The 24749-nt window shown below is 37.9% G+C and overlaps 1 protein-coding gene across 1 annotated transcript in view; it reads right to left on the reverse strand.

Moving 5' to 3' along the window:
* CNTN4 (contactin 4) overlaps positions 1–24749 on the reverse strand; it is a 305070-nt gene that overhangs the window by 137802 nt on the left and 142519 nt on the right. The window contains exons 6-9 of the mRNA XM_088023249.1: positions 20754–20856; positions 18010–18194; positions 5690–5826; positions 2277–2406 (exon numbers count right to left, since the gene is read on the reverse strand). Coding sequence (XP_087879375.1) covers positions 2277–2406; positions 5690–5826; positions 18010–18194; positions 20754–20856 — 555 coding nt within the window. The remainder of the gene's footprint in view (positions 1–2276; positions 2407–5689; positions 5827–18009; positions 18195–20753; positions 20857–24749) is intronic.

The following is a 24749-nucleotide window of genomic DNA, read 5'->3' on the forward strand; positions in this document are numbered from 1 at the left end:
ATATACACTGTTATTTTCAGCTGTGGGTAGATGCCCTAGATAAAAATCATTTGATAGTCTTTCTCATTTCTAGCTCTGCTTTTAGGACTTTAGATATTCTGTCTCATTACCCCATAATCATATCCATGATTTACAGTCATTTGTTATTATCAAATTTTCTTATTTTAACAAAGGGACCTACTGAATCTTTTTTTCTTTTCTTTTCTTTTTTTTTTAAGAATCTTTTTAAAATTATAATGGGGTTCCCAGAGCTGTAAATTGGCAAGAACCCACCTAGAGGGTTTTAGGACAATGTGATTCATTCAGTAGGCTATTCAACCTCAGTTTTTGCTCTTCTTATAACTAGTTGACGATACTGTTTAATAGAGAACACACTTCTTTTTGCAGAAAATCTTAAGTAATCTACCAAGCTGAATTGTGCTCCAAAAGAGTCAGTTACAATAAGCAATAATCCGATCCAACCTGGACAGGGTGAAACCATTGTACTTGTCCCAGAGAAAGTTGGAATTATTGTTCCCAACACTTACAGTGTGAGAGGTATGTGCTTAGGCTTTCAAAAAGGTCATGCTTACAGTAGGGCCAAGCCAGGGTGATGATTATTCTAGGAGCACAGAATGTTCTTCTGCCTCTTTGAAATAGGCTGTAGGGCCATGAACTCTCACATAGTCTTGTCTTTTTTGGGATGTTGGTTCAAGCTAAAGAACTTGGTGAGAAGAACAGTCATAGAAGCTTCCCCTTCCTTTTTTAATTTGCACAGGGAAGAAGTACATTCATCAAGCTCTACATGCTAGGCATCAAAAAGTGCCTTGCAGAAGAAAAAAGTCAAGACTCTAAACTGGGAAAATCATTGGATTTATGGAATCAGCTCCCTTTGTGCGCTGCTTTTCTCTTATTCATAATCTTTTTATTATACTCTCCCTAAGAACTACTGCTTAGGTACTTTAGGTAAATTCTGAATTCAGAGTGAAGATTTTTTTATATGACACAAGCAAATTGATAGCCTAGACGTTTTTTTCTTTTCTTTAAATGACCATAGGTTTCCCAATTCACTTAAATTATACTTTCAATTATTTATTTGCTTAACTCATAATTTGTTTCTTATTTTTTAAAAAAATATTTATTTTTTTTAGAGAGACAGAGAGTGCAAGAGTGGGGAGAGGGGCAGAGGGAGAGCGAGAGAATCTCAAGGAGACTCCCTGCTGAACACAGAGCCAGACTTGGGGCTCCATCCCATGACTCCAAGATCACGACCTAAGCTGAAATCAAGAGTTCGACGCTTAACCCACTGACCCACCTAGGTGCTGCAAATAATTTGTTTTTAAAAACAGTCTCTTAATTCTTCCATCACTTAACACATTCACTCATTCCTACACTCATTCAATATTCATTGAGTGCATATTCCATGTTTCACTATTGTATTAAGTCCTGAGACTAAAATGATGAGTTAAAGCAAATATGGTCCTTGACATCATGGGAAGTTAAGGTGCAATGGGAGAAAAAAAAAAAAAAAACAGAAAAATCACATCAACAAATGTAAAACACAACTCTGGCATCTGTTATAAAGGATAATTAAAAGGCAATATAAAAATCTTTAAGAGGTGAAGTTGATCGAGGCATGGGGCCAGGTGTGACTTCCTGAGGAAGCAGCAATGGGAGATGGAGATGGAGAAAGAGAAGGAGCTGATGAAATGAAGAAGGGAAGGAAAAGCATTCCAAGAAGAAGGAACAGTATGTTCCAGCGGCCCCTGGAGGAAGAGAGGATGGTGAATGGTGAATATGCAGAACAAAAAGGTCAATAGAGCTGAAGAGCAGGGGAAAAGGGGTCATAGGGTGAAAGAGGAAGCTGGAGAGGCAGACCACTTCTGTGTACTCTGGAAAGTTCAGATGCAGAAGAACAAGATGCACTCTGCCAGATGTTCAGAGGAACCTCTCCAAATCAAGTCAACTCATCTTCCATCCAAGCTGAAGTTGTTCCAAATCAGCACGATAGCAAGACTCCACAGCATTTCAGAAACTGCTCAATTTAGAAGAGTGGTCAACAGAGGAATAAAAATGGGTGCCCAGGGAACTGTGTTACCCACTGTAAGCATCAGTAGGGGCTGATTTAGAAAGTGGTTTCCTTGTATTGCTTGTAGAATGCATTACTTTCTTCTTGAGCAGTTTCTTTGGTCTAAAGATTTCTTTACCCCTTTTTAGGGGTGGGATTGAACAACATGCTTAGCAAAACATGTTAGTTTAGTGACTTTAAATTTTTTTTTTTCACTATAAAGACTCACCTATAACACTAAGCTCTGCGCTGGAAAAGATAACTCCGTGTTTATTCTCTGCCACACACTGATACATGCCAGCATCTGAAAGGTTCACTATTGTTATGTTGAGAGTTCCTTGCTCAATTTGAATTCTATCCTGTGAAAGAAAAGAGGAACACAAAACAGTGACCTTCTACAACGGAGACCTTAAGGCAATTTTGCTACATGCTATATCAAAGGGGCTTAATGAGAAGAAAATAGCCATCATATAAGCAATTTACATAACATGATCTATTGATCTGTCAACTAAATTTGTGGCAGGTCAGATGCTAAATGGAACAACCTTGTACATCAGTTGGTAAATGGAATTTAAATTGTAGGACTCTCTGGAGTTCTCATTGATTCAATAGTGAAACCATACAGATTAATATCCCCTCTAAATAGATGAACCTGAAATTTAAAAGGCTTTTTTTTACTCTGAGGCTTTGTGCAAACTGGGAGAGTGGGGTGGGGAATATAACCAAATTTACTGTTTAGGGTATTAAAACACTCAGATTATGAGCAGGCAACACTTTGAAGGTTAACAGAATTATAATCTTCTTGGAGAAGCTGAAACAAATATTTCATATTGGTTGAGGTTTACTAAAAAAAGGGTAGGTATTAGTAATTTAAGGTTCCCTTACTCTGTTGCTGTCAGTGGCATCATTTAAGCTTAGGACCATCTTCTGGTGGCCAATTGGAAGAAAGAAAAGTTAGTGTATTAAGCAAAAGACCATTCTCATTTGTCAGCCTGAGGATATATAACTTGCATTATCAATTTTCCTAAATCCCAGAAAAGATCTCCTCCTCCCCAGGAACCTGCCATTTAAAAGAAACAAAATAAAGACGTACTGGTTTTCTATTTGCCTTAGGGTTGTGATTTAGCTCGGCAGGCACTTTATTAGGCTTGATCAAATCTAGGTATCCATGTTCCCTCACATTAAATAATAGGGAGGAAATGCCTGTTATCTACCCTACACTGTAGTGGTTTGAGTTTGGCTTTTATAATTGGGAGAATCATGGAGCCAGCAGGAGCCCTTCCAGGGACAGGAGAGGAGTATGTGACAGGGCGACAGTCCCCTTTTGGCTTTGTGTGCACTGATGACCCACCATTGCTCACAGCAGGCACTTTTCACTAGGCTGCCTGCAGTGAAGGAAATCTGAGTATGAAAAACTGGCTCTCAACTTGGGGTCTGAGGAAAATGTCAAATTTCAGTGAACATTTGAGTTCAGTAGGAAAATACAAAAAAAAAAAAAAGTTAAATTGGACACAATTGTTCCTCATTCTAAGTTACTCCTCATCCTCCCCCTTGCTTCATTCCAAGCTCTTTGTCAGGGTCTGCTCCCTTAGAGGGGCATTCCTGTATTATATAAATGTTCCCTCTCTCATTGCAGATTTTTTAGTACCTTCTAGATGCTCTTTCAGAACCAAGGTAACTTATTCTCTCAGCTGCTAAGTTTGATGACTGCTCACAGCTGGGTCTCTCTCTCTCTGTCTCTCTCTCTGGGAACTTCTCTTGGCTGAAAGAACTTCCCAAATTCAATGACTGGTCAGTGTAGGGGTACAAAGGCGGGCCCCCCTTTGCCTCAATTTGGGAACGGCTAAAGGACTTTCTGCTCCAGAGCGCCCCCTTGAAGGCTTCTTCTGGAACTGCACCACTGTTTAACCTCCCTCTGCCCAGTCTGGCTTCTCTGACTCCTTCACAGGTTAGGCTCTGAGAGCTTTCCCAACATACCTCCTGAACGCAAAGCTCTGCTTCAGAGTCTGTTTTTAGAAAACACTCTCAAAGATGGAGCGTGACTAGTGAAGTATTTTCAAAGAGCATTTGAGCTTTTCTTCCTTTTATGACATATCCCCTCCCCCACATCCCTTTTCCATAAGATCTTATTTTCCATATAACCGATTCTGAAAACCTTTTTCAGGCAAACTTTGGAATTTCTGAATCAGGCAGACATTTAATATTTGGATCCTGGCTCCCTTACTTACTAAGGATGGATGTGACCTCAGGCAACCTGCTCTGTTACGCCCATTTTACACACAACTCAGTTTCCTTGTCTGTTAATTGGGCATAGCAATAGAGCTTACCTCATAAGGTTCCTTGTGAATATCAGATGAGGCAATAGGTTTGAGGTGGCAAGATAGGTTAGCACTTGCTAAATGTTTGAGAAGCACACCTTCCAAATCCTTTAAAAATATTATTATAACCTATCATTTCCCCTGAATAGTCTGCATAGAGTTTTTATTTCCGTGGTTATATATTTCTAAAATTTCCATTTTATTCTTTTAAAAAGTCTATCTGCTTATCTCTTCAAAATATCTTCTGTATTTTCATGGACATGATTTCTTCATGTAACTCTTTCAGCACCCTAAACAGACTCATCCCTATTGCTTTGTTAGACTATCCTATAGGTTGGCCATCTTTCTAAAAAATAAATTTTTGCATATATTTTGGAAAATTGGTTTGTAGGCTTATTAGTGAAAAGGAGTTATTTGTCTTTATTCCCATTCACAGTTTTGTGGCTCCTCTACCTGATTCCCTGGGCCAACAGTCCAGAAACAGATCTACTCATGGATTTTCTGAGGTCCTGATCTGTGAGGATACTCCAATTACTGCAGCTCTCATCCCAGAACCAGTGGGAGTCAGAGTCCAGGAATTTCCACCTCTCTTGCACCACAGTGTCCTATTATGCCAGGCAGGTAATAGGTTTGGCTACTTCTTTCACTGGATGGCAGCAGGTGGGGAAGATCCACACCCCAAGTCTTTACTGCAAGGATATTATATCCTGTCTCCAGAGACTATGTATTTTTTTTAAACCTGAGCTCTCAGGTACCAATGCCTGCTCTCAGGCCTACAGTCTGGTGCCTCCAGCCCCAGGGATCATTTTTGTTTTTGTTCTATTTCTGTTGCATTAGAGATGTGAATCTTACAATTGGATATGTCATTACTACATGTTTGGAGGTAGAGTGGGTGTTTTGAGGGTGATCATATTGGACATCACTTGTCCAGAAGTCTCCACAGACAGAAGAGAATAACAAAACCACATTGAGATAAGAATTTGTATGCTGAGAGGTCTTATTCTCTCTTATCTAGAACATATACAAATTTGTATCTTAGCACAATTACATGTTCCAGACTTTCTGCATAACTTTCCAATTGTACAACCAAAGATGTTAATTTGTGAAAACCAAAGATTCTGTACAGAAGAACAAGACTGAAGAACTGGATTTATGTACAATTTCTATGCATCAATTGCATTCACTTCCATTTTTTCCACTATTAATAACATTTGGTTGCCTATTATTTGGAAACTCATCATTTTCCTCCTTCCGTAACAATGAGGACACATTAAATATACTATTAAAGTCAATAGTATAACACAGTTATCATCAATTGGCTTACCTGAGTTAATAGAGGTTCACCATTTTTTAGCCACCTGTATGTAGGTTTGGGCCTTCCATTTGCTTTACATTCCCAAAAGACATTTTCTTCTATGGCCACGTGTATATCATTTATTTTTTGAATCCAATTAGGTTGAGCTATAGCAGTTCAGAAAGCAAAGAAAAGATGTACATTCAGTGTATGTTCAATCTATTTTTATCACATGCAATCAAGGGACAAAAGTAGGCTTAAAATAAAATTACTTTTCCAGATGTTTTGCAAATTACAAGACTGGGTAAGAGTTCAGGGGGTACTTTTAAAAGACAACCCACTCTATGTCCAACTCGGAATGTCCGGTTTTTGCAGCCCATGTGGCTGGTCTTTTAATTGTGAAAGGCAGAAAATAAAACTAGCATTGCCATATGGCCAAATTAACTGTCCCTCTCTGAATCATCTATTCTTTTTTTTTTTTCCCTTTTTATAGGAGAAATATCCCCACATTGCCCCACCATTTTTGGCTCGGCTCATTCTTAGATATACACTACATTTCCCAGATTTCTTTGCAGTTAGAGGTAACTATGTGACTAATTTCAAGCTAAAGGTACCAGTGTGAAAGTAGTGAGAGCAACTTCCAGGTAGTTTACTGAAAGATACTTGTCCTGGACTCTCATTGTCCCATATCACTGATTGGGAAAAAAGTGACAACTGTAACAGCCTTGGGCTCAGAGAGAAAAGCTATGTAGGATAAAAATGCTGACTTACCAGTCTTGGACTTTGAATGACCTTGTAGAGCAAAGCTGCCCCACACCCACCAGCTGATTTTTGGGGAAATATGTGGGAGAAAAACTTTTTTAAGCCACTGTATTTTTGGGTCTCTCTCTGTTATAGCAGCTCAGTTTGTCCCCAATACACTTCACTCCTACACATTATATAGATAATTGTGCGACTTCTTTCTCCTTCTAGACTATATCATTGTTTATTATTGACTTATTTCATATTGATAGAATGTTATACACAAGAGTATGGCTCCAGAATCTCAAATCTCTGAATGAGTCCTGATTTTTGCCAAAACTTTCTTAGGAAATCAAGTCTTGCCCACAGTCTAACAAGAATTCAAGACAGCACTTAACTCCCACATTGCCCACTGCCCTATACCATTCCCACCAACCTTTCTCATGCTTCAGTTGAAGTCACACTTTTTTCTCCTTGTTCTCAATAGAGATAAAGACACTCTTAGTTCCACATTCCATGTCTTCATAAATATCAAGACTTGCCTAAAGCATAATTCATGCTATTGTTAACTGTAATGGCAAATGTATTTAAGTAGAAGACCTTCAGCCCAAAGTTCATGCAGAAGAGAACCATGGCTATCATTATGTAATGTTTTCTTCTCACAGGGCATTTCCATAGGGTAATGCCTACCAATAGAAACCTAATAGTTAGAATTGTTATCAGTATTTAATTAGAAGATGCTACTCAATATTCTTAACATGTCTCTTAGCTGACTTGACCTCAGTATCTTCATTTAGTAAGGCTTCAAATCATCTATAATTTAATTCAAAAGGAAATTACTAGTGTTGAGGCTAAGCTGTCTATCTTACCTACTTACTAATAAACAAAACTAGAAAAACACTCAACAAGTCACTTAACCAGCAGAGGTCTCTAAGTCCCTGAATAAATGTTGCTTTCTCCTTTTTTCATCTTCAAGCAACTGCATGTTTTTCAAGGAGCAAAACACAATTTTACAAATCCTCTACTGATGGGGATGATGCATTGCTGCATATGAGGGGAGGCTGAAAGGGTCGATTTTCAAAAAAAACAAAGTTATAACATCAACAAGCACTAACTTGAACGGAAGGTTAAAACCTTCATCCTTGAAAGAGCTGCAAGTCTGCCATTGTTCTATATCTTCCTGCTGCTAATGCAAAGGGAGCTCAAAAGGTAGATACCTTTTCTGTTCTCTGCTTGGAGAATTTGATGTGTAACCCTGATGGGGCTAATGGCAGTTGTGTGCCTGATTTCACATTCAACCTGCTGAATATTTACCCCCCACAGAGTCCACGAAAACAAAGCAAACAAGAAAAGCTACAGAAATCTATGTGGAATATTAATAGCTAAGCCAAACTTTTCAAAGAGACTGAGGGAAAAATAAATGGAAGGGCAAATGTAACTTATGAAGCAATGTAAAGTTGAAGTTCAAAAAGGAAACATCAAAACCACGTGTAGAGACTGAGATTTCAATGTCATAGATTTCCTGTAACACTTAGGCTTATTCATTGCTTTCTCTCAAAAATATAGAAAGCTGGAAGCAAAAACTTGCCATCACAAAAAAGGAGATGGGGCAAAGAAGGGAGGGTCTTTAGAGGATTATGAAAAGACCTTGCAAAGTTCTAACTAATTACTTTCATGGGTTCATTTTGTTTCTTCCAACAGGGCTATGGAGGTTAAGGTACTTGACAAGAATGTTCAATGGTAGTTATTTGTGCTGGCCAAGGTGAAATCACAAACTAATTCAGGAGTTGTGAGACATCATCAGGTGCTTTCTTTGTTTTTAAAGTAAAATTAATTCATAGAAGCCAAAACTGAAATGATAAAAACATATTCCTTTTGAAGTGAATACCTGGACAAGGACCCAGGATTAGGAAAAGAATATCATATTATATAAATGGCAAAGAATGAGATCATCTTTCTTTTTAACATGCCAGTTGCAGATCTACAGGGCAAAAGCCCACACAGTGAAGACTTCTGCTGCCACTCACTTAGACTGGATGAATCAGATCTAAGTGGGTGAGTTTCTTCTATCAAGTCCTGTGCCGAGTTTCTTGTATGAAGTCCTGTGTCTGATGGAAATTGTTTTTATCTCTCCATATCTTCTTGGGTCACCTAGTTCAAAGTACTTGAATAACAAATGGTCCATTTTAGTGCATGACAGAAAACATGGTTTCCCTGGGCAGGTGGGGTGGGTGGTGGCTAACGCATATGGGCCCATGGTATTTACTCCGTAGTATCTAGATGCAACTACATTTTATGACGCCATGTCTAAATAATAACTTATTAATAATTCTCTTATTAAGTCATCTATTTTGGTGATTCATGTTCTTTCAAGGTTTGAAATGGAGTAATCCCTTCTAAAACATAACAAGTCTTGTTCTCAAGCTACAAATTCAAATATAAGGTTAAATGATTGTTTTGGATTTGACCTGTGACACTGTTAGTCTCTTGGATAGATGAACAATTTTTTCATTTCAGTCTTTTGTGCAATAACTGCCAGAAATGACCTAAATCATTGTGTATTTCAGCCACTGGAATCATGCAAGCATCATATCCAATAAGAATTTATATTGCAGATGGACAGAATTTCAACTTAGTGGCCAAAAAATTCTCAGAGGTAACTAGATCTCTGATTCTCCAAAACCATAAATTTCTAATAGGAAGAAATGCCATCCTGAGCCTTAGAACTTAGAAATTTAAAAATGAAAAAGAAAGGATATGCTGGAGAAAAGCATTTAAATTACTACTGCAAAAATGACCCAGTAGCCATTTGAAATTATTTCTGGTTTCTTACACAGTCTTGTAGAAGATGAATCACCTCCAGGGAATGCAGAGGTTTGGCTAACAATGCTTCAGAAGTTTGTTGGTAGTGGGTTTTATGAACCTGAAAATAATTACATGGCTTCAATTTACCACCCATGTATTATATAGTTGCTTCCCAGATCTTTATCTCCAGCCTGGAAATTTGGATTGTTGACAGAATCACTGAGATGTTCTCATAATCTTCGCCTTGAATCCAATGTTCCCAGAACTGGTACTTGAGCTATTAATTTTGAAATCTTACTGTAGAGAGTCTTTCAACTTATCCTTACAGTCTCCTTTTAAACCCTGACTTCCCATTTGCACAAGTCATTGAATGGAAAGACCAGCTTTACCAGAAATACTTGCATTGTGTTCTGAGGTAGGGTCCATATTTGATCTTCCTTCAGCTCTCATAATCTCCCATCCTCTGACTTCAGGCTCTTATCCACTCTACACACAACAGCAGGCAAGTACCCTAATATGGGGGTTTTCAAATTCAAGTCTGTGAAGCTCTGAGGGTTCTGGGGAGGTACTGTTTTCAACTAGAAAAGCTTTGCTTTGTTTTAAATATTGAGAATTTCATGTAAAAAAAAAAGGAACTTGATGATTAAACAACACATGCACTTTGAAAAATACTGTGCTGAAGCCATCTAAATCTTATTTTGTAAGAAGCAGCTTGGATTTGGAGCCTACAGATTGAAAGCTTGTTTTCTCATTTAAATTGAGGCAAGGTTGGACTCCACAGTGTCTGAAGTCTCTTCTAACTTTAATATGCTAAGTCTTTAGATTGCATCTTGAGCCAACTGAATTCTTGGATCTCCTGGGTTCACAGTTAATTTGTGGTTCACTCAGACACTCCTATTTAGGGTCTCTTTACCTCTATACTGCACTTTTGCCTCTAGCAATGGCAATACTATCAGGCCAACTCTCTCACAGGTAACAATGATAAACTCTGCACAAAAGATAAAAGCTGACTACTGGGAAGGCATACTGGAGGGCAACCAAGCACATTTCTATTAATAGGCATTCACTAATAAATACAACAGATATGACTGTAGGAAATAATCTGTGTGTGAGATAATGGACAGGATTTGTGAATGTGCTTTGCATGCTGTAAATGTTATACATACTAAGAGAACATTATCATCATTTCATATTTTTAGGCTAATATTTACAGTACTCTGTCATCTAGTTCTACCAAGTTCTCTTATTTTCCCTCCAATTATGCCCAGTGAACGCATAGCCCCTGTCAAATAAGGGTCTTCTTTGTCCTCAAGTCCAATAAGCCAGTTCCTCCTCAAACTTTTGTTCTTACCACTTTCTGTTTTTGGAATATGCTCTTCCACTTCATTCCTGACCTGTTTTTATTCTGAGGAAATACATCCTCCACGAAGCCTTCCTGATCTTCCAATTGTCGACCTTCTGAACACATACTGTTCATTTGGCACAAACAGCCCATTTTGTGCTATCACTTGTATTGTTTTTGTAAGGCCTCAACATTGGTTCATTAAGCCCACTTCTACCCAAGAAAACCAAGCTATTACTCTAGCCTAACATGGATTAATTTCCTTTTAATTTTCAACTTAATCACTACTTAGTAACTCTCAGAATCTGCTCTTATTGAATTGAATTTCTCCCTTTCTCCTTCCCCATCTACCTTCTGAGCAAAATACTACCATGCATTGACACTATGTAATTATGGAGTATCTCCTCAGTATGTTTATACATGTTATTTCTCAACCTCATAATAACCTGTAGGCTAAATAGAGTTATCCTCATTTTATAGATGAGACCCAGAAATATTAAGATCTCAATCCAGAAAGTGGTTCAGTTAGGATGCCCACAGAGGTCTGCTTGCCTCCAACATCCATGCTCTATCTACAGGCTCTCAAAATATGTTCAACCATCATCAGTGATGATGGGAGCATTCTTTTGGACCTATATCTCTCAAAGTGTGGTCCCAGAACCACTGGGGTTCCCCAGGTGTCTTTCAGAGAGCCCATGAGATCTCTTCCTTCCAACTACCTATCTATATGAGACCAGATTTTCTTCATATACTTCAACCAAAACAATATATCATGATAGATTGACTAGAGAAGCACATATAAGAGTTCAGCTTTCTTCTGTTAAGTCAGACATTAAAGAGATTTGCAAAAACATAAGCAATGTCCCTTTTTTCATTAATTTTTTTGGGAAAATACAGTTTCTTAAAATATGTTAATTATGTTAACATGTGGTCATTTTAAAATCAAGAAATTACTAAATTAAATTCTCAGTTTTAGTTTCTAATATGGTATATATTGGTAGATATAACCCACATGAGCAAAAATTCTTTGGCATATTTAATAATTTTTAAAGATGAAAGGGGTCTGAAACCAGAAGTGTGAGAACTCCCACTTTAGACAAGCACAGAAACTTGCAGATAAATGAATCTACTTATGTAAAACTTGCCACAAGTATATTTAAATAGTATTCCTTGCTGGATAAAATTTGTAATAGCACCTCTGCTTTCTATGGCAATACAGAGTGAGGGAATTGAATTGTATTTCAATATGTTGTCCTTGATATGACTTTTTCTTCCCTAATCTGAAACTTCTCTTAGGGTAAGGATCTCATGATCCTAGTCCTGTATCATTTCCCACTGGCCATCATTTATACTACGTTCTCTTGAAAAATTGCACCAAGCCATTTTATTGGAACTACCAAAGAGAAGGAAACAAAAATTGTTGACTTTAAGTAATACTGAGGGAAATTGAGGGTCTCCATATCAGTTCTGTCCAGGACAATTAAGCAGACTGTTGCTCTACTGCAAAATTACCTTATTTGCTATGTTCATTTTTTGGTCACTATATGTCTTTTAAGCCACTTTGTAGGGCTGAATATTGTCTAGTGATCACATATACGTAGCATATCCGGGGGAAATTAGTATGCTGTGAGGCATGATGCTTCTGTATTCACTTATTGATGACCTTAGAGATACTCAAACATCGTTTGCAGAGTCATCAAGCCTACAGTTTTGCCATTCGAGCCAAAGGACTATAGCATACAAGGTCTAGACATACAACTGAATATGTAATTTGGAAAGGAAAATAAAAAGAGCTGTTTTGGACTCAATAATCAGGTTATTATTTTAGAAAATAGGAAGTGAGAAAGTCAACTGTTCATCTGGATGTTGTCATTTTATGATGCTGGTTGTGGAAATATGCAGAAAAAGTATCTGGATAATTAATGGATATCCCCCTTACCTACTGTATTAATATGTCTTCTTGGCAGGAAAAGTAACGTGAAGTATAACAGAAAGAGCAGCTCTAGTCATAGCCCTGATTCTCACTCACTGTATGATCTTGGGTAAGTTATTTTATGTCTCTGAGCTTTATTTTCTTTGCTTATAAAAATCAAAGGATTGGACCCAATAGTTCCTTCCAGTTCAAACATGATAGGATTCTATGAATTATAGCCTGCTCAAATATTATACTCTCTATTTTATGGAAATATGATGATTGTACTCTTTTTTTAAATTTTTTAAAAATTTTATTATGTTATGTTAATCACCATACATTACATGTATGTAGTGTTCCATGATTCATTGTTTGTGTATAACACCCAGTGCTCCATGCAGTACGTGCCCTCTTTAATACCCATCACCAGGCTAACCCATCCCCCCACCCCCTTCCCTCTAGAACCCTCAGTTTGTTTCTCAGAGTCCATAGTCTCTCATGGTTCATCTCTCCCTCCGATTCCCCCCCTTCATTTTTCCCTTCCTGTTATCTTCTTTTTTTTTTTAACATATATTGCATTATTTGTTTCAGAGGTACAGGTCTGTGATTCAACAGTCTTACACAATTCACAGTGCTCACCATAGCACATACCCTCCCCAATGTCTATCACCCAGCCACCCCATGCCTCCCACCCCCCACCACTCCAGCAACCCTCAGTTTGTTTCCTGAGATTAAGAATTCCTCCTATCAGTGAGATCACATGATACATGTCTTTCTTGATTGTACTCTCTTAACACCTGTTACCTATAGGAGAAATACAAAAGATATTAAATATCAGGTTCTTTTAGTTCACACTTCATTCTTCTAAATGATGACTATATAATACTATAGGTCTATTTGTGAAAGAAAGGAAATGACTATACAGACACAATGAGGTGAAAAAATGAGTAATTATCAAGTGAATTAAATCCATTTTATACTTTCCTTTCCCTTCCTCAAAGATAATTACTTTAGCACTCTCATTCTACTTTGTCTGTGTAGACGGGCTACAATACCTAACGGGACAGCAAGCTGTGAGCTTTGTGGAGAACCAGGAACACCTTAGCTTGCGTGAACTTTAATCTCTGCTTCACCCTGCCACTTGCAAACAGCTTAGCACAGAACAATGGTTCTCACAGTATGGGCTCTAGTCAAGCTGCGACAGCATTACTGAAGCATAACTTTTAAAAAATGCAAATTCTCAGGTCCCACCCCAGCCCTACAGAATCAGGACCGCTGCATAGGGCCCAATATTCAGTATTTTAATAAGTTTTCCACGTTATTCTAATGCACACTGAAATTCAAGGACCTCTAACATGGAGGAACAAGCCTGGCATTTGGAATCTAGCTCTGCTTCTTATTATGTAAACTTAAATCGGCTACAGAATCTCTTTGGGAAGCAGTTCCATCTACAGACTGAATTTATAAGAATAAGTCTTATTGGCTCTAACTTCAAAATATATGTTAAGTCTCTCCATTTATTTTCCTTCCTTCAGTCCTAGCCACCAACATCTCACCTGATGGCTCCCTGACTGGTTGCCCTGCTTTTGCTCTTGGTTCCCCATAATCTATTCACCACAAAGCAACCAGAGTGGTCTTTAAAGACATGAATCATATTGAGTCATTTCCCTGCTTAAAATCCTCCATTATACTCAAAATAAAACCCAAACTCTGTGCCTGGCTTGTAAGGTATCTGTCATCCTCCAATTTTTCAAAACTTTTTGCCTTTTCTCACCATGATTTAGTTATACTGGCTTTATTGATGCAGCTCAAACATGTCAAGTGATTTCCTGTCTTGGGGCCTTTGCAATTCCTTACCTTCTGACTGGGATGTACTTCCCTTGAAAGTCTGGCTCTTTCTCATCCTTTAGTTTTCAGCTCAGAGTTCAATTTTCTGACTAGTCTTAGGAAGCCTCTCCCCTCCTCCTTATTTTCTGTCACATCATCCTAATTATTTTCTTCATAATTCTTATCACAACATGAAATTTTCTAGTTCATTTGTTTGCTTAATAGTATATTGTCTTCAACTTCTAGTAGAATACAAGTTTCTTGAGGGCAGGGATTTGTACAGCAGCCCTACTGCCTAACATTGCCTGCCATAGGTATAGAGATCTTTTTAGGCAACAGGCTTGAGCAATGCAAACTTGAGCAATGCGAAAGGGCCTAGAGTGACCACCGAGCTGAATGCAAACAGGATCGTTAAGCTGCCCACCTGAAATAGTCTAAGGCCCTAACTGACCAATTACAACAGGGCAAAGTTCCTAAGATTACCAAAAAAGGGAAAATCCCTTATGTTTCCATACTCCCTCACTCCACCCTATAACTATAGCCCCTCACCACCGCCTCATGGCAGACATTATCTCTTTTGCTGTCCTGCTCACTGCTCCCTTGCAGTGTTCAATAAACTTCTATCTCCTTTTTTATAAACTGGGTGAATTCTTTCACTGCCTGTGCTGCCTGCCCCCACCCAATCAGGATGTCCCACAATATAGCAGGCAATGAAAAAAATAGTTGTTGAACAAATTAATAATATATTAAAATCCTTGGAAAATTTCTACCTTGAGCATTAAAGATTTATTGTATTTTACTCTTTAAAATTACAGATCTGTTTTGTAGGAAGTTTTTTATGCTGAAAAATGTCTGAAAGAGCAGATTAAAACTAGACCACACTGTATAATGTATAAACTGATCCAGCCACTATATCCCATACCTGAAACTAATGTAACATTGTATGTCAGCTATACTCAAAATAACAACGACAACAAAATAACACAACAGAAACTAGACCACACTGGTCAAGTGTAAGTCATGGCAAAAATAAATTGGAAAGACAGGGTAGGGTAAAATGTTTTATTTTAGAACTAGTTTTAATTCTTCACACATCTCAAACATGAGTAGTACATGCTAACCTAAAGGTACAGCTATAGTGGGAACGCTCCAACCAGAAATAGGGGCTCCCATCATTCTGACACAGGGATGACGGGAGCAATAGAATCATGTCCAGCAGGCCCCTGGAGGAAGGTTAAATGGCTCCAGCGTGAGATGAGAAAAATGGCCATTTTGCTAAGCCAGATGAGAAGTTAGCACACCTGTGGTTGTTGAAGTGGAGACTTGATGAACAGAATAAACAATTGGAACCATAAAAAGAGAAGCAGGTTTCTAAAGTCAAACCCATGGTTTATAATCCCTGAGCATAGCACATCTTAATATTGTAAGAAATTCTCTTGTCAACAAAGACAGAATGTTCATGGATATGTGACTGGGGCTATTTTCTCCCCTTTTGTGATCTACACAGTGATTTTAATTATAATAACTCATTTAAATTGGAGATCTAGACAGCTGGATATTAGGAACTCAGCATTGGGAAAACCCAATAGAGACCAAAAAAATGAGAGAAAAAAAATGACAGCCAAGCACTTTTGTATAATTAATCTCTCCTGTGACAATGAAAACAGTTCGATAATTTCTGTGTCACTGATATGCTAGTTAAGGAAAAACAAAAGAATAAACATAGATGCAACAGCCAAGTGCTATTAAAGTCAATTGATCTGACAAGCTTTCTAATACCAAGGGTGGTTGATAACTGAGAAAAAAGCTGAGTTATCTTCAGAAAGCAGGCAAATTTCATTCCGCTTTTCCCCCCATGCATGGATGCAGATAACTTCATTTAAAAGGGAAACACTGTTAGAACCTGATTTTCATCTCCAGGGCAGGATCCCTGAAGAAAAAAACATTTTACCGCACAAGGCTGAAGGCCAGTGACAAGTTTGATTCTCTAGAACAGTGACTCTGGAGTACTCTGTTTCCAATGCAGGAAACTTTGATGCACTGGAAAGCACTATACCAACTCCTGGTTACAGAACATTCCATACTTTTATAACAAAAACAGATAGTTCACTTAAAAGAAAACCACGAAAGCGAAAATGACTTTATTCAATTAGTTGAGCAACTGAAATAACACTTAGGAACAATCACAACTAAATTGAAAAGTCTATTCAGCTAATAAAAAAGAGAAAAAATTGGCCATTTACCTGAATAATTTCAGGTTGTCTTTACCTGACATATAAGAAATCATTATTATGCTCATGAGAAAAAATGTACCTAAACACTTGAAAAATACATCAGTTTTATTTCACTAAAGAAATATGTAACTTTTGGTTCTATGTTTTTTCAGTCAATGAACTATGGAGTCCTTTGCTTTTCAACCAATCAAATATGGTATCAACTACCACAGTTTAAGAAAGAGCCAAGATCAAAAACCAAGTCCATTATTTGACTTGAGTAGAATTAGTTCTTTATAATTGTTGAAGAAAGATGAATGATTAAAGAAGTGTGTAAGTTTATTCAAACAACTGTTGCCCAGGTAGGTCATCATGTGAAATAGTTTCTAGAACCATGTGTGCTTGCCTGCCACCCTGGATATACCAGGAATGTGAGTTCTAAATCCTGAGGGTCATGTGGGGGAGCTCCCTGCAAGCTAGCTGATACTCAGAATCTCCATTCAGTTTCCAATCATGTTTCTAAAGAAGATTTTATGACTAATGAACAAAATCTTTGGCTATATCTTAAAACCGAAATGCTTTGGAAGAAGAATTGGTGAAATAAATAGACTTTGCGGTATCTGTTACTGCAAAAAAAAAAAAAAAAAAGGACATTTAAAACGTCTGCTACAACTTGCCTCTAAAGAGCTACTCTCAACATTTTAGTATTCACTGTTGTATATTTAAACTATTTTTGAATAATTATCAATCTACAATAGTTATTTCCAATACCCTAGAAAGATGGGATTCAGACATGTTCCAATTTGGCAGAACTCAATTTGCTTTCAAAATGCCTATCCAATGAAATCCCTTTTTGGATTTCAAATCGATACCCTAACAGGGATTTCCAAGATTGGCTAAATTGATGACCACGTGCTAGCGGTTTTACATTTATATTATGTTTGGATCAATGCCGATGATTTGATTGGAATAGGAGCAGCTGCACATAAAAAGTCTCTGGGGTGAGAGAGATTTGTCACGCTCCACTCTGATAAGAACTAAATTTGGGGAGTGTGCATTTTTAAATGTTCATAGTACCACATTAAGTTGCTATCAAATAGAAGCAATTACAAAGAATTAACGTGAGCCCCAAATCAAAATTCAAAAGAAGAAAAGCACACGGTTTAACAAGAAATACATCAGGAGAAGGAATCACAAAAGCTTTCCGGTGTCAGGTTTACAGCTTGATGGAAAGAGGAAAAATATTTCCTTTGCATGCCCACTAATACCCATCCCCCAAACACCTCAGCCTGATTTCTTCCTCTCTGCTCCGTCAACATCTTTGCATCCCACCCTCACTCTCCACACCCAGAATCACCCCAGGAACACTCATTAGCAGCAAACCAAGGGTTTTACACAGTCCTATTTGACACAATCTTTCCTGACAAGCCTGAACACAAACTTCCCAATTTATGCTTTTAATACCAAGGTCTGTAGCATGACAAATGATAAATTGCAAATGCAAACTTACCATAAAAAGTCAACTGTCCTCTTGCTACATTTTTCCCTCTTGAATTTTCAGCCACACATTCATATAAACCAGCATCTTCCTGCTGAAAATTGGGGATTTCAAGAATTCCATTTGACTTGTGTCTTCTGGCTTTCCTTGCTATAGGCTTTCCATCAGCTCTTCTCCAGATAATAGTTGGTACCGGACTGATAGCGAGAATGAAAAGGAGTGCATCAAATTCGAGAAAACTGTATCTTTTATTTGAACCTATGCTTCCCATAACCCCATCCTTTTTGGTTCTAAACATATAAGCTTGCCTTAGACAGTATTTCCCAAACTTCATTCATTCACATATCACTATTATGATTTTAGCCAAATCCACATTTCTAGTATTACTAGTCTATATATTGTGTTTTTCTTAGAATCAAATAACCTTTCTTAACCTTGAATAAAAACATGTGATATTATCCCTAAAATAAAAACAGATTTTTATATGTTGTTATATTTTTTAGTGTAACTGTTTTTTCCTAAATCATAAATATGAAAATAAAAATGTTCATGCACAAATGTGTCAGACTGAAGATGATGGCAAATTCTTTCATTTTTCCCATACGAGGTCCAGGTCCTCCTCCGCCTTAAGTCTGCTGGGTTGTTTGACTACTTTGATTATTGAAATAAGACAGAAGTGATGTTGTGTCACGTCAAGGGTTAGGCAAGAAGAAACCGGCAGCTTCCACTTTCTGTCCCTTGGAACATTCTCTATAGAACCTTACCAGCTTGTAGCAGCAGTTCACTAGGAGAGTGGTTTGAGGAAATTTCACTTAAAATAGCAAGATAAGGGAAGAAGCCATCTGTGGAGTCTTTATGTACTCTCAAGGCATCTATCATCCTACAGCCATAACAGTGAGAACACATCTTAAATTGCAAGGAGGGCATCATTGAGTCTGCAAATCAATGGTTTAGCAAGCTAACCACAGCTTTTAAGATTGCAACTTCCTACCAGGGGATACAATTATTTACTTATTTATTTTTCACAAAAACACACACAGAGAAGTAATTAGGCTAAAGACTTGCTAATCTTCTCTGGAAAACCTGAGACGGTATTTAAAAAATTAAAGCCATCAATTCTACTATACTTGTTTTAGAACAATTTAAGTTAATTCAACAGACTCTAACTCAAAATGCAGAAAGGGCTCTATCAAAAGTACATTATGGGTGCCTTTACATTTGATGAGATATACACTTAATATGTGCCTTTAGAAATAACTGTACTTAGACATAGTCTTCCTGCTCGTAAGTGGGCAATGATGATGTGTTTTGGCAGCTGGATATGCATACCCAAACATTTCTGTGTAGACTGGAGGAGCCCAATTTTGGTCTTTTGTTTTTATTCCAGTGCCATTCAAGCACTGTGAATAGAGTTTAATTCATACCCCCTTTGAAGTATGAATGATGTGAATTTTGCTCTTTTTCCAAAAAAGATTTTTCAAGGTGTCACCTTGCATAGTTTACCAAATTTATACCTAGCCTATCCAGCTACCTGCTTTCACCTTTTCCCTGGATTGTGTTTCCCAATGTATATATTTAAAATAAAAAATGGGGCCATGTTATACTGTTTAGCAATCTGCTTTTAGTCTCTTAGCAAATCATGGGTATTTTCTCTGTCTCATATGTCGTTTTACAACTTGACTTTTAATGTCTGTACAGTGTTCAGTTCTACAGATATGTCATAGCTTACTTATTTAAAGTGGTAAGTTTTCAGGATACAAAAATTTATCATTGTATTGTAGCTTACACTGCCCTGACTTAAAAACATGGAAACCAAAAGAATCCTTTTATTAGAGCTGAAAAATCAATGATAAAAAGGAACATCTTTCTTCTATGGTTGCTGTGAAATGCAAAAAATATACAGAAACAGATTAGATGCTAATACCAGGGCTGAGCACAAGTTAGTGTTGTTGCCTTAGTCAACATTTGGGCACAGGGAGAAGATGAAGAATTAGCCATGGGCTAGCCAGAGAGAGGGGGTTGCGTATAGAGAATAACATCAATCATTAAAATCCACAGATGATCTAAAAATTCTCATTTCAGATGACAGTGTGTATCATTTGTGCCAAACCCTTTTTTCAGGGTTACTGGGAAAATCTTAACTGATCTGTGTTTCATTTTCTTTAGGCCCTCTGAGAGATACTCTATGGAAAAGTTAAGGGGATCTCAAGTAGGCTTATCACTCCACAGACTTAATAATAAAGTTGTGAATAATTTTCAGATATAAGATCTTATGTATCTTTAGTCAGAAGAGAAGGAAATCCAAAGTAGAGAGAAGAGACTGGTCATTTAAAAAGAAATTCAAGAAAAGTTTGATGCATCCTCTGTAAACTAGGGCCAGAATGAAAGTCCATATTTTCCCAAATAGTCAGCTTGAGTGTACCTCAGATGAAGACCATTGTTTTCCTGTCATTCTGGGTTAGAAAGCATGCACATTACAGGTCACAATAATAGAACAAAGTACTTTTTCAGAATTGCCCATTCTCTTCTCCTTTGTGGCCACATCAATTGTGGCAGCCTAATCCCCCTTGCACCATTACATGTCCCCTCTCCATGGTGAGAGGGCAGAATCAAAGATGCATACATAGAATTACAAAAAGAAAGGCCTGTTTTGCTTTTCAGTCACCTCAGAAACCATCGCTGTAAACAGTGCAAATAAAATTCTCTACCTGTCCCAGCTGAAGGGAGGACAAGATGGAAAAGAAACCAGAACTTACTTTCCTAAGGCAAAGCATTCCAGCTTCACTGTTGTTCCTTTGGCAGTCGGCACTGTTTCTGGGAAATGTACTTCTATTTTTGGCTCATATTCACCCATCACCCCTGTGAATAAACAAAGGAACTAAGTCTTTGAGGTTCTTTTAAAATGTACATAAGTGTTTTTCTGTTAATGTAGGATGCTCTCCTACATCATTATGTGCACAATTAATTTCTTCATTTAAAGCTGGTTCTATCTCTAACCAGTCCTGAATTGTGGCTCTTCTCCCAGTTACTGCTAGGGGAAATTCTGTATCACAGTGCCATACCATCTGCGTAGGATCAAATTCTCTGTGCATACAACTTCACTTATCGAAAAACCTTTTTTTTTTTTTTTTTTTTTAAGGCAGTCATCAACCAAAAAAGGAGGGGAGAGATAAAGTCCTAATCACCAGGAAAATCAAATAAATTACTTTTTGGAAACATACTACAGAAACATTTTAAATATTCAAAAAAATACTTCCATGATCTATTATGTCTAGATAAGAAAAAAATCTGAATAATCAATTTGTGAACACGAATTACTTTATCATTCACCTTCAACACCAATCTGAATTAATCATAAATTTGTGCACAGAAGGTAACATCAAATGCCAGTATTGTTGTATTCTGAACCAATGTAAAAAGGACAGTAGGAAGCAACTACAGAAAAGAATCTTAAAATTATACCCACCTTCCTAATGGTATGTTTACTCTGAAGGTCATATTCTCCCACTTTGCCATATCCTAGAAAATGCACAACTGTGGCCAAGGTAACACAACCTAACAATCTAAGTTCATACTTTATAACTAAGGACTTATCAATTATTTCTTATCAACACATTCTTGACCCCATCTCCCACTACTCTAATTGATCAAATACATTTATTTCTGTTCAATTTCTAATCCTTTTGCATGGTCTCTGATTCAGCTGTGCCAGTATAAAGTTTGGAATTACCTAACTTACTAAGAAATGATAGGATCCTCCATTTCACCTCTCTTTTAGGTTTCCCATAGTTACAGAAAAAAAGACTGAGGGATTCAGAAGAAAAGGTAAAAGCAAGGAACAGAGGAGAACAGGTACAGTGACAGAGAGAAATAATTCCGCTCATTTTGCAGAAGTGATCCTTTTCATCTGCAGCTTCAATGTTTGGGAAGAATCAAGGGGATTTCCTTAATTTGTAAAATGAAAAATCAACGCTGTCAGATGGCATACCTGTCTAGCTAGGTTTGCTATGAGGTATGTCATCAGAAGTGCAAAGTTGAACATAACTGTTTGGTTTTTTTCCTTTCCTAGAATGACAGGGAGGATTGGATTTGGAAGGGACCCTTGAAATAATTTAATTGAGCATTTTTAATCTTGGAATCCATGGATGCACACCTTACCACAGAGAGGATCTATAGCTAGCAACCTATTCTCAAAAGGACTCTGAATAGGAGCACCTGGGTGATACAGTCGGTTAAGTGCTCGACACTTGGTTTCTGCTTAGGTCGTGATCTCAGGATCAGCCCCTTGTCAGGCTCCCCGCTCAGTGTGCAGCCTGCACTCTTTCTCTCTAAAATAAATACATCTTTAAAAAAAAAAAAGGACCCAAAACCACTTTTCCCCCAATTATAATCAGTCCTGATCTGTCTTTTCCTTTTGTGAGCAAGGTTGTAATCTCAAAGGGGTCAAGCAGTTTATCTTCAGTTTTACAACAAACTAGTTAGTGTTTCAGGCTGCATCTCTCATCCACGATTCCTCTTTTATTATGCCGTCTCACCACTGCAATGAGTAACACTACAAAACTAGATTCAGATACACGAATTCCATGCTTGCCACAATCAGATACAAAACCATTCCTTCCTTTTTGGCCGGTCTGAGTTCTCTTGCACCTAAATTTGGGTTTGCCTTTCTTTGAGCCTTTGCCACAAACCTGGGACAGTAAAGAAGTGGTGCTTGCTTATGACAGCATTTGCACACAGCTGCTGAACTTGCTAATCAACAGCGTGTGGTTGACTCATCGTCCCATAAATATCAGTAGTATGACTATGAGTGCAGGAACAACTTAACACCTTTTAGTGCTGTGTGTGTGGTTATGTACTCCAAGAGCAGTGCTAATTAAAAAAAGAATTGCTTCGAGAAAAAGAGGTCTTTCGTGCTCCCAGGAAATCAAAACAATCTGCATTGCAGTGTATCCTGTGTGGGAGGGAGAGGAGACAAAAAAATACAAGGGGCAAGGCTGTTTAATCAGCCGTTGGGTTTTCCCCCTGCCTCCTCTTTCTATAAACATTCATATACACTAGTTTTCTTTAACTCAGCTCTGAAAGATATACCACGGAGCAAATATATCTCACAGGACCGTTTCCTGAGAAACTGAAATATCACTGCAATAAAGAGACGGAGTGGAAGATCCCCTGGCCTCTTCTCTCCTCATCCTAAACTCCTACATATGAGGGCTCAGACTCGAAGTCCACTCTTCTGGGATCCTTTTCCTCCTCTGTCTGGCCTGTTTTCTAGCTCGTAGTGGCCTTTAAATGACCAGAGAGCAACAAAACTTCTTTGCCTCAGTTCTCAATGTTTCCCCTGACTTCTTTAAAAAAAAAAAAAAACAAAACAAAAAAACCACACACACACATTTATGGAGGTATAATTTACATAGAAAAACCTGACCAATTTTAAGTGCAATTCAAAGATGTTCGATAAATTGACCAAGTTGTGAAGCCATCACCATCATCCAGTTTTAGAGCATTTCCATCACCCATGATCCTTCCTACCTGCTCATAGTCAATCCTCAGAACCTGTTTCAGCCCCAGGCTATACCTCTAATCTGCTTTCTGTCTCTGAGAACTGCCTTTTCTGGACATTTCATATACCTGGAATTAGACACTCTGTGTTCTTTTGCATCTGGACCCTTTTACTTGGCAGAATGTTATCAAGGGGGGCGCCTGGGTGGCTCAGTCATTAAGCGTCTACCTTCAGCTCAGGTCATGATCCCAGGGTCCTGGGATCCAGCCCCACGTCGGGCTCCCTGCTTGGCAGGAAGCCTGCTTCTCCCTCTCCCACTCCCCCTGCTTGTGTTCCTGCTCTTGCTATCTCTCTGTCAAATAAATAAATAAAATATAAAAAAATGTTATCAAGGTTCATCCACGTTACTGCAGTCTGTTCCTTTTTATTGCTGAATAGTATTCAACTGTATAGAGATTCCACATGTTATTTATTTGTTCCCTGGTCATATTAGCAACAAGGTAACACAAAGTGAGTGGCTTAAAGAAAAAGAAATTTATTCTCTTACAGTTCTGGAGGCTAGAAGTCATAAATGAGGGCTATGACAGGGCTCCACACCCTCTGACACTCTGGGTAGAATCGTTCCTTGCCTCTTGCTGGCTTCTGCTGGTGGCCATCAATCTTTCATGGTCCTTGCCTTGCACGTCCATCACTCCAGTTTCTACCTCTGTCATCACACGATATTCTGTGTGTCTTACTGTATTTTTACAAGGACACCAGTCATATTGGATTAAGGACCCACCATCATCCATAATGAATTCATTGAACTAATTATACCTAAAAGACTCTATTTTCAGATAAGGTCATATTCTGAGGTACTTGGGGGGTTACATCTTCAACATAGCTTTTTTGGGGGGGGACACAATTCAACCCATAATACCAGTTAATGGGCATTTATTTAGGTTGCTTCCTCTTTTGGCTATAAGGAGTAATGCTTCTAAGAACATTTGCATGCAAGTCTTTGTGTGGAAATGTCTTTCATTTCTCATTTTCCCCATGATTTTTACATGGATGACTTTTCTCTTGCTACATGTCTCAGCTCAAATGGTGCTCCTTCAGAGAAGTTTTTTCTGAACACACTATCTAAAATAAGTCCCTATGTTATTCTTTACTAACATCTTATTTCTTCTATGTTAATTATCACAATTCATAATCATCTTGTTTATTCATGAGTCTAGTATCTGTCATTTCATCTAGATTGTAAAATGCATGA

Source organism: Eumetopias jubatus, unplaced genomic scaffold, assembly GCF_037043125.1.
Source record: "Eumetopias jubatus isolate StellerSeaLion01/CBP00866 unplaced genomic scaffold, mEumJub1_p1.0 scaffold_1, whole genome shotgun sequence".
In the NCBI taxonomy this organism is placed as follows: Eukaryota; Metazoa; Chordata; class Mammalia; order Carnivora; family Otariidae; genus Eumetopias; species Eumetopias jubatus.